This window comes from Glycine max, chromosome 4 (assembly GCF_000004515.6).
Source record: "Glycine max cultivar Williams 82 chromosome 4, Glycine_max_v4.0, whole genome shotgun sequence".
Classification (NCBI taxonomy): Eukaryota; Viridiplantae; Streptophyta; class Magnoliopsida; order Fabales; family Fabaceae; genus Glycine; species Glycine max.
Genome location: NC_016091.4, coordinates 44,012,247 through 44,022,795, shown reverse-complemented (window position 1 = coordinate 44,022,795; position 10,549 = coordinate 44,012,247). Strand labels below are relative to the sequence as shown.

Here is a 10,549-nt window from a genome sequence, read left to right as displayed (position 1 = left end):
TTCTCCCATTTCGAACGCTTCCTTGTTTGATCCAGAGTTTCGTCTTCCATAAGCACCGGCATCGGTGTACTCAACACATACACAACCTTCAATGTTGTCAAGAGAAAGTGCATCTTCTTCTGCCATCTTCTGAAATCCTGCCCTTCAAACTTGTCCAACTTCGCAAACTTGCTTATCATCTTCGAACTATCGTTCGTCATCTCGAAAGATTTGATTCAATCTTTTGTTGGTTAATTTGAAAATCGAGATAATACTGGATAAATCTGAAGTCGTGTATAACACTTTCAGATTGAATCAAATTTCGGGGTTCAACCAAAATTGTTCAATCGGATAAAATCAAAAGATTATAATTCAAGAGTTTTGTTTTGGTCTTGTATATTTTGTCACCCATTCTGCTTTCTGAACCAGAATGATTATTTATGATCAAAGAACAGGTGGTTTTTGGCGGTTGATGAATATGTGGTTTTTGGCGGTTGATGGAAGTTTTATCTTTTTTAAAAACTGCCTTTTCCTGAAAGTCACTTCCATGTAATTTCCAAAATTTTCCTAAACCAACATCTCATTATTACATTAAAACAAGCGTGCACTCTTATTTTAACATAATAAAGAGATCAATTACACTAAAATGTCCAACAGTATACACCACCAACTCAATGCAAAATCAATAAATTTGGTAAATGCAAGAGATGAAAACTTAGTGTTATCCCATTATTGACCTTCCGACGTCCTAGCTCCTCCACCACTAGTGTGGCACCTACGACTCCTTGGCTAATGGGTTTCTGAACAAAGAATAAAGTTTAAATGTGATATATCTAAAAACTATAAAGCCTAAAAATGAGACATTAATGAAGAAAAAGAAATAATAAACTAACAAGTGATTACAACTCACATTAAAATAAGGAAAACCATAAATTTATTCAAACATTACAAGTGAAAATTTACATTGGACATTGAAAGATGTCCCTTCTATTGTTTTGATCCACAAAAGTTCATCTATTTAAATTGGTTTCCAAAGGGATAAACTAGTTAGGTTTAGGAAAACTTCACTAAGATAAGTGGAATGAGACTTGCCATGCAAATGTGATGGAAGTTGCAGAGATAATGCTTCCTTCAATTGCTACTAGATGGAGAAACAGAGATACATGTTTATTTTTTTTGTAACCTTCTATTCTCTTCTCTTAGTTCCACCAACTTCACTTTACTACAATCCTTGCTCATGTGACATGTTACACAATTTTTTCTCACTCATTCAATCTAATAACACAATCACACTAATTAATATTTCTTAACAGATGTTAATCTATAAACACACTGACCTGATGAATGATGATGGAACTCCTAATTAAAATTGTACAAATACAATCATATTCATACCTCAATTGGTGCTTCCCCGGTTTGTTTTTTTAACCAAGCATCCCCTTTACCAATCTCCTCCAACCTCTTCTTTCTTCCATCTTCCTTCCACTTCAAAGCTTCCGCAAAATATTCCACCACTTTCGCTGCTACACCATTGTCATTCACGTACTTTACCAAGCTTCTATTTGCATCCTCACTTTCCATAACGTTGTTCGCGTAACCGTTAACGAAGCTGTTACCACCGTATTCGCTAGCGACAACTCCATTTGATGTCATTCACTTTGTCAATGATGGCACCTTCTTCCTTGACGGTGCGGATTCCCATATAGAGAGCAACATTGTACCTAGAGTTCTAAGAAACGGAATGGCGAGAGCAAAAACTAGATAGATAATGACACTATTTGGGGGTAATTTGTGGTGCAAGAAATTTGAGCTCGAGTAGGAGTAAAGAAGAAGAGGAAGCCATTGATTTATCCAAAACCCTAGCTCAATCCTCACTCTCCAATACTCCAGTTTCCTCTTTCTGCTTCTCGTTCACCTCATCATCAAACTCCCCCCCCCCCCCCCACCATTGCGATTCAGCCTCCACTGTGGCACAGGAGGTCTAATGAGGAACGAAGCTTCATGGCCTCCTAGTTCGCTGCCAAAATGGAGAAATCCTCAAAGCTAGAGAGACTTGGGCAAGAGGAGATAGGGTAGAGAGAAAGGGAGGAGAAAATACAGGTATTGTTTATTGTTGTGTTGGAACGAATCCCGATGCGACAAAATGACCCAATTAAAACGTGTCACGTTAGCATGAGAGATTGGAAAAACACATTTTTTAGAAGACGGTTTTTTTTTTTAAATCTTCTTTAAAATCTTGTTTTCAACATGATTCTTTAAGAACCGATATCATAAAGTATCTTTAAAGACGGTTTGGAGAAAACCGTCTTTAAAAACTTGTAATTATTTACAAAAAATATCACCACTTTACTTACAACATCGATTTTTATAAAACTGTCGTGAAACCAGTATTGTAAAAGACTTTTTCATTGATTTTATGATAATTAATTTTTATTGGAAAGTTTGAATAATCACTTTTCCTGAATTTTTCTTATGTTTCATGTACAAGATTTAAATACAAGCCTTTGCATAAGGCATTTAAGTCCAAGTTCATTCAAACTATTGTGAAAAAAAAGAGTTCAATCAGACCGATAAAATCTTGATAGATATTAATGTTGTTCTTTAAAATTTAATCATTTAATTAGGTTTTTTAGTATTTCAAAAAATTAATCTTTATGTTTTGGTAAAAATTTAAAATAAAAAATCAGTAATCTAGCACATAGACCAAAAGAAATCCAGATATACGTATAGTGATGGTAAATTGCTTTTTCTTCCCCATGCGCACACCAGGACCAGACAATATTTGGACAACATTGATCATGCTTTGAATAAGAGTATTTTACTTTAGAGTTCACACTGGACCCAAGAAATTAATGTACTTCTCCGTAATATATATTGATTGGAATTGACAGCAGGATCCGGAATTAATTATATGTAGGTAGTGCTATAATTTCAAACTTTTTAATTTGGTTTTCTTCCATGCATCATTGCTGTACATATGAAAGGAAAACTTTGGGGTGGATATATAGAAAAGAACTCTCATATGGTGGACCTAAAGAACCAAATTGACTGCACCCATAACGAGGTATTAGCGTTCGAATTTTTGACCAAAATCATAAAGCAGATCACATACACATAATATATATATATATATAATTGTGCTGATTTTTTTTTTTTAAAAAAAAGGATAAGAATCCGTAAAAAAAAGTTGAAAATCAAAAGAGTCTATATATATATCACCGTTATATTGGATACATGAGTTATGATATATTTTCCTATATATAATTCTCTTAAGTTTTACAAAGAAATATTAAATAAAAATAAATATATAATATTGAAAATATAAAAAATTAAATACTTAAAGGAAAAAAATAAGATATATGTTATTCAAACAACTAATGCAATAAGTTATACAACATTTTCTATCTTCATCTGTATGTATTCACCATTGAACAGGAATATTCACAAAGAAGAATACATAAAGGAAAAAAAAAAAAAAAATCTTTCTTATTATACATTGTTTATTGCATCTCCTACTTCTTTCTGTAGTCTTTTATCTCTTTCTTTATATTAATTGTAAAATTTATTAATAGTTTTCAAAGATAATAAGAGGATGTTGTAGCAAGCTAGCTTTAGAATTATTTTATATATATTCATCATATTGTTTATTGGACAATGTGGCTTTTCAGTTATTTTGCTTTATCTGTACAAAAGAATGACCCGCGTTTGACGCTTTCGATCCATGCATAAAATAAGAATCTATATAGTGACTTATATACGGATGAATAGGTAGGTAGTACTAAATGGTACGCGAGATCATAATGAGAATTTTTTTTTACGAAACAACTGTTATAATGTAATTGGCTAATATGTAAATTTCAAAATAAAGGACATTTGATAATTAACAGAAATCATGGATTATGAACTATATTTAGAATTCATGCGGTACGAATTCGTACTAGAAAGCATTTTATATAGATGAATATAATTCACGTATAGGCGTATAGCTCATGACAATTTGAAAAATTAAGTAAGAAAAAGTGTGTTAACGTTGTACGTGCCATACCCAGATGATACCCTCTTAACAAAAAAGCAAAGGAAAAAATAATATATAGGAAGAAGATAAGTATCTAATTCAAAGGGCAAAAATTACAAATTTTTCCATTAAAAAAATCCATCGGGAAAAAAATTTCCCGCTTTAAATATTTTTGAGAAAATCTCCAGCTTTTAAATTAATTTGTGTGGTTTTACTTGGGCCTTTTCTGAACTTTCATTTGGTTTTCTTTAAGTAAAAGAAACAAAGAAAGAACAAAAGAAGATCGAGAAAGCAACTCGGGTGTGGATGTAGTAAAAACAGGTAATAGCTTGAGAACGAAGTATGTTCACAGTTTTGGAGTTTTTCTATCTCATCAAAAGGTGATACTTATTGTTAATTTACAAGATACCGAGCTAGTTATACTGATGCACAAAGGCATATATATCATATGCACTGCATGTGCATATATATACATGTCAAAAAGCCAAGAGCGTACACTACAGCATCATATTGTCTTTGTAATCATACGCACAAAAATCTTTAGGTTTGTGCACGTCATGATGCTGCGAGTTAATTAACAATATTTTTCATTTAAGTCCAAAGGGTGCTTATAATTGTGTCTCTTTCATTGATTTATCGCTCACAACACAAGTCACAACTTTTCATGCATTATACCTTGTTATAGTTCTGTGCCACAGATTAGAAGTCAGTGCTATACACAAAAATTGTAGTACTGTATATTGGAGTTAGAGTTTTTGTTTGTTGCTGTTGTGACTCTTTACCAACTAACGAGCATTCTTCACTGCATGATACTTTGCACTATTCTCTACAGCAGAAGGTAACAGGCAACAAGTACCTAGAAGGAAGAGTACAAGCACATACACTAATCCAGTAGCAATGATAGCATGCTTATGATTGAGACAATAATAATCCACATCTTTGTATTAAAGCTGATAGAAAACGACCATCCAATGGGAAAAGAAAGAGATCCATATGCACAAGAAGGAATTTATATATATAATTTAATTAACTATAGCTAGGAATTGAAGTGAGGTGAAGGCAAGTATCGTGGGAACACACTTTATTCACCAGACACTGCCATATGTACTTTGGTTCCTGTAGATCAGTGGAGTGTGTTCCTCACGCCAACTATGTATCCTACATGGCTATTCATCTTCTACTTAGTGGATAAAGATAGCATCCTCGCTGCTCTTTCGGCTGTCACCCTTATGATGAAAGCTTTTCCAGTTTATTCCCTAGCACCCCACACCAACCCGCCTACTTGTGGAATATCAATTCAAAGTTTGAATTTAACACTGCTAAACGAATTTGAAACAAGAATACATAATTAAAGAGGATACATATGATACATATTGTGTCTAGACGCAGGTAATTGCAATGCAAAGATGTCATGAAAGCATTTTTATGTAAAGAGGATATATATATATATATATTTGAATCGATCTACAAATAAAATGTGACAATGATTAGCAAATAATCTTGCATATTAATTAACATGTGAGCAGAAATGCAATTTTTAGGTTCATGTGTTTAAAAAAAACATTTATTGAAAGATCTTAATCCATTAAATAGATTTTTATATCTTAAAAGATTAATTATTGATTCTAGTATAAAAAAAACCCTTAAGTTCACTAAAAAAATATAATACTAATAAAATATCAACTTAATTCTTAATAGTATCAATAATGGCTAAGTTAGTCTTGATATTACAAAAAATATAAACAAGTAGACCTCAGTTTTAACACTGCCCGTTTAATTTAATTGATTTTTAAAATCCGCATCATGCTTTCAATTTGTTAAAAAGTGTCACATTGTTTATTGTTTAGGGTGCAACTTTTATGTGTTAAAATTTTTTACTTAAAAGAACAATTAGTTTTAAGATAAAATTTAATATGATATATATCAAATTAAGTTCAAATAGTATATAAAGTCTTGAATTCAAATAATATAAATAAAAAATGTAATTAAACATGACCAATAATTTTTTTTAACAAAAATTAATTATTAATAAAACTAATGAATATTGTATATTAATATCTTTTCTCATGCATTTTCAATTTTTCACATCACTTGCCTCTAATACTAAATTGAGATCTTTTGCATAATCAAATCGATGTTTAATTTCCTCATGATTTAAAGTATAGAGAGAGTCAGTTGTCTAGGAAAGAAAGAGGGCATGGCGATGGAAGCAAATGAGCAATGGCGCGTGTGAGAAATGGGAATATATCCCTTGCTTGTGGAAGGAGGTCGAGTGGGTCCAAAATGGTGGTATTGTGTGTTTTGTGTGTGTGGGGCTTGCAAGTAGAGTGCTCTTTCGGTATGCGTTCTTTATCGGGGACCCAAATATTCTTCTCTCAAGCTTCTGTCACGTCACACACTACTACCGTGATGTATATATATCTCACACCCAAATCCCCATCAACGTCTCTCATTGCACCACCTCCCCAAGATCTCACCGTCCATTCTAATTTAGTCAACTTGAACTTAATTAAGATATAATAATAATACACAAATCATTATTTATTTTAAACACTTTATTAATATTTTTTATTTTTTTTATTTTTCTCTTATCGCATTATAAATTTTATTATGTTTATATTTTTTCCTTTTAAGTATATGACAGTATATTCGATGTTTGTTAAATATTTTTCACTAAGGAACTGAGTTAGAGAGACAGGTTGAGGCCCACCATTGTTGTCACCGACGGGGTTTTACCCTCACTGTAGCTCCGAGACAACATGCCACCTCTCTCTCACTCACTTCCCTCACCTTTTTCTTCCTTCTTATTCACTGTCCCATACCCCATGTAGCAACCACACACACACTTAACACCTCACTTTCACATCATCCCATTATTCCTCTTCCTTGTAAGCACTTCCTAGCTCACTATCTATCCTTAATTCTTAATGATCTTGTGCAATGCTTTTCATGACAAACTGCAAGTAGTTGCAGTGGCACTTTAGTTTGACAAGATCACATATATATACACTGCTTGTGGTTCACTGTTGTTATCACAATCACCAGTGAATGGGTTTATCTTCTTTGCACGTCTGCATGGATTCATCAGATCATTGGTTGCAGGTATAGTATGTATACATATACCATGGCACATGCACACATGAAAATGTACAATGTTTGGCTCTGACGTATATGATTTTCTTTGTCACAAGAGAGAATGAAGCACATTGATTAATTCTTCATGCTTCTCAATTCTAACTCACTAATGAAATCACTACTGGGTAAAATAGCAGTTTGGGAGAGTTTTCGTTCAAGGTTGATTTCTAGTTATTAGTTAAAGTAATAAACAATGTGTCTTGCACTGCACCCTGCAAACCCTTTTGTTTTTCATTTTGAGTTGGACCAAAGGGAAATTAAAGGGGTGAAAAAAGAAGAGAAAGCTAGCCAAAGGAAAAGGAAATTAGGAAGAAGAGAACAAAAAGAATGAAAAGAAAAAGACATTTTAAAATCCAACGAAGACAAATTTTACAGTACATAACACCACATTTTGATTTCTATTAAATAGTTGTTTTGCTTTATACAATTTATAAAATGTCAGGGCACAATTCACGAGGAGTCTGGGATGGATTCTTCTTCTTCACCCTCTGGGGATATGCTTACATGCTCAAGGCCCATGATAGAGAGGAGGCTAAGACCCCCACATGACCAAGCTCTTAAGTGCCCCAGGTGTGACTCAACCCACACCAAGTTCTGCTACTACAACAACTACAGTCTTTCTCAGCCAAGGTACTTCTGCAAGACCTGCAGAAGGTACTGGACAAAAGGAGGCACTCTTCGGAACATTCCTGTTGGTGGTGGCTGCAGAAAGAACAAAAAGGTCTCTGCCAAAAAATCCAATGACCACCAATTAGTTAACAACAATAATATTAACCAAACACGGCCCCCACACCACCACCACCCCAAAGACCTTCAACTCTCCTCCTTCCCAGATGTGCAATTTTCTCACCTCAGCAACTTGCTTGGGACCAATGCAAACCCTAGTTTCATGGAGGGCAAATATGGAATTGGCATGATTGAGAACCCTAGGCCTATTGACTTCATGATGGAGAGCAAGCTGGAGGGCATAATTGGGAGCGGCAGTAGTTCTAGAAATTTTGATTTTTTTGGAAACAATGACATGTCTATGGGTATGGCTAGTGTTGGGCTGGGAGATATGAACGGTGCTACTACTCATCAAAATGGGTTGCCACCAAATTTATATCATCATGGTCTTTCAGCATTTGGTGGCATGTCTATGTCCCTTGATCATGGCAACAACAACAACAGTGATAATAATGGTGCTAATAGGTACTTAATGGACTCTTGCCAGCGTTTGATGCTGCCATATGATGTCAGCAATGAGGACCATAATGCCCAAATTGATGTGAAGCCAAACCCTAAACAGCTATTGTCCCTTGAATGGCAAGACCAGGGTTGCTCTGATGCGGGAAAAGACTCATTTGGGTATCTCAACGGTCCAGGATCATGGACTGGCATGATGAACGGCTATGGATCTTCCACCACACACCCTTTGGTCTAAAGGGCAATATTCAAATCTCAAGTCACAACTCATTGATGATGATGATGATGAAGATGCATGGATATATATATGATCAACGGCTAAGCTCTCTCTTGGCTTGGGTAATTTGATTAATGTCCAAATCAATGATCAACATCCTCACTTTCCCTACGTATATTTTATATTATATTATATTATTATGTATACATAAAGCCTTTTGATCATGGGAGGGTTCCTCGAATTTTCCTGTGTAGTTTTTCTTTATTCTAGCTATAAATCTCAGGGGTGGTCTTATTCAGGTTTCTATTGACTTAATCTAGAGAGTGTGTGAATGAGAAGCTTCAGAGTCCAATTCGACTGCCCTTGGTGCGTTACCTTTTGGTTGATATTATATATCTATCTGTGTCTTTGTGTGCGACACGTCATGAAAAGCTTTAGGATTTATGCTGTAACATCGAGGAAGATATGGTAGTTCTTTTTTCTTGTTCCAGTTAAAGAAAATGCAGTAAGTACTATATTATCTTTTATGAAAAATCTTTTTCTCTATGCTTGTTGAGCTGTTAATTAATGTTCATGTCCTTAATATTATTGCCAGTGTTCTGACTTCAATTCCCTTATTGATCTCCTTTCCTTATTAGATGTTTTTAAGTATCTTTTTGTCACGGAACAAGAGTTCTCATGAAGTGGAAGCTTAATTGTGAAATATTGATTATTGAATATTCCGTAACTCTTGCATGGGATGGGACGTGTCACGTGTTTCGATCTAACTTGGAACGCTTGAGACAGGAGGAAAAAAGAGAATAACGTGCATTACAGACATATAAAAAATAAACCTCGGAATGAAAGTTATTTTAAGCTTGGTTAATTAAAGCAAAAAAAAGTGTAAGGCATCAATTAAATTGAAATACGTACATGCAGCATATTGCGGGATCCATATAATTTCTAGCCCTGTCCTTTATGAAACAGTATGTGAATGCTGATTAAAAGTAAATAATTCATAGAAATAATAATTAGGAAATAAAGGATTATGAGTTCGTGTCAAAGATGAAAGGGTGTAAGTTAATATTTATAAAGGGACATTATTTTTTATTATAACCACTAATTATTTAAAGGATTATTGACATTAAACTCATTTAGTGTGTTAATTTTTTTTGAGATTTAATGTGTTAATTAAATAATCATGTAACTAATGACTTTAGGTTGCTCTACTATAAACATACTATTAATTCAAGTAGCTTGTGTGTCAAATACAATAGAATCTTCTTATTCTCTCTAGGCTCCACATTCTATTTTTTCTATAAACAATGTATTTTAACTATGATTAATGTTTTATACAATATTTTTTTCCATCTTTATGTTGTTTTCACTCTTATAATAAGAAGAAATAAACTAAATGACTCAACAACTTATCCCATTTTCATTATAATTTTATTTTTCATACTTCAACTCTGACACTTATTACTATAATAGTATGTGATATTATGATAGAAAAAGATAAATAATAAAAAAAAATAGTAAGTATTAGTTATGTTATATTAGTATAGAGTGATTTATATATCATTATTCTTCCTTTTATTAAATTACTTTTCAAATCTTTTTTTTATGAATAAACGGGACGAACGTCCAATAGACAAAAAACTAAAAAACAGAAACACCTACTACATCAACATGCAGCAAGTTACAAAAAAAAGCAAGAGGATCCTTAAAAACAAACAAAGATCGATTACAAGATAAAGCTTGGCAAGTGCATCTACCACAACATTATTTTCTCTGTTGTTACAACCGAGGGAGAAACCTACTTGGGACCCCAACCAATGTCCTAATATTCTTCACAAGTTGATGTTAGAATTTATGTCTCATGTGAGAAACATGTGACTTATGTAGAGATTAATGAGTAAATAATTAACGATTAAGGACTAAATTGTAATTGGACTTTATATGAGAAGTTTTTAGGGTTAACTGTTACTTGATGAGAGTAGTAGTTATAAAAGGAGGTTAATACTCACTAACGTGAAATA

At 33.3% G+C, this 10,549-nt stretch overlaps 1 protein-coding gene across 1 annotated transcript; it reads left to right on the top strand.

Moving 5' to 3' along the window:
- Positions 1–6,363: 6,363 nt before the first annotated feature.
- On the top strand, positions 6,364–9,077 carry LOC778107 (dof zinc finger protein DOF5.6). The gene is made up of 2 exons (XM_003523033.4): positions 6,364–7,096; positions 7,572–9,077. The coding sequence occupies exons 1-2, from the start codon at positions 7,043–7,045 to the stop codon at positions 8,550–8,552; spliced, it is 1,035 nt and encodes a 344-aa protein (XP_003523081.1). The 5' UTR covers positions 6,364–7,042; the 3' UTR covers positions 8,553–9,077.
- Positions 9,078–10,549: the final 1,472 nt, after the last annotated feature.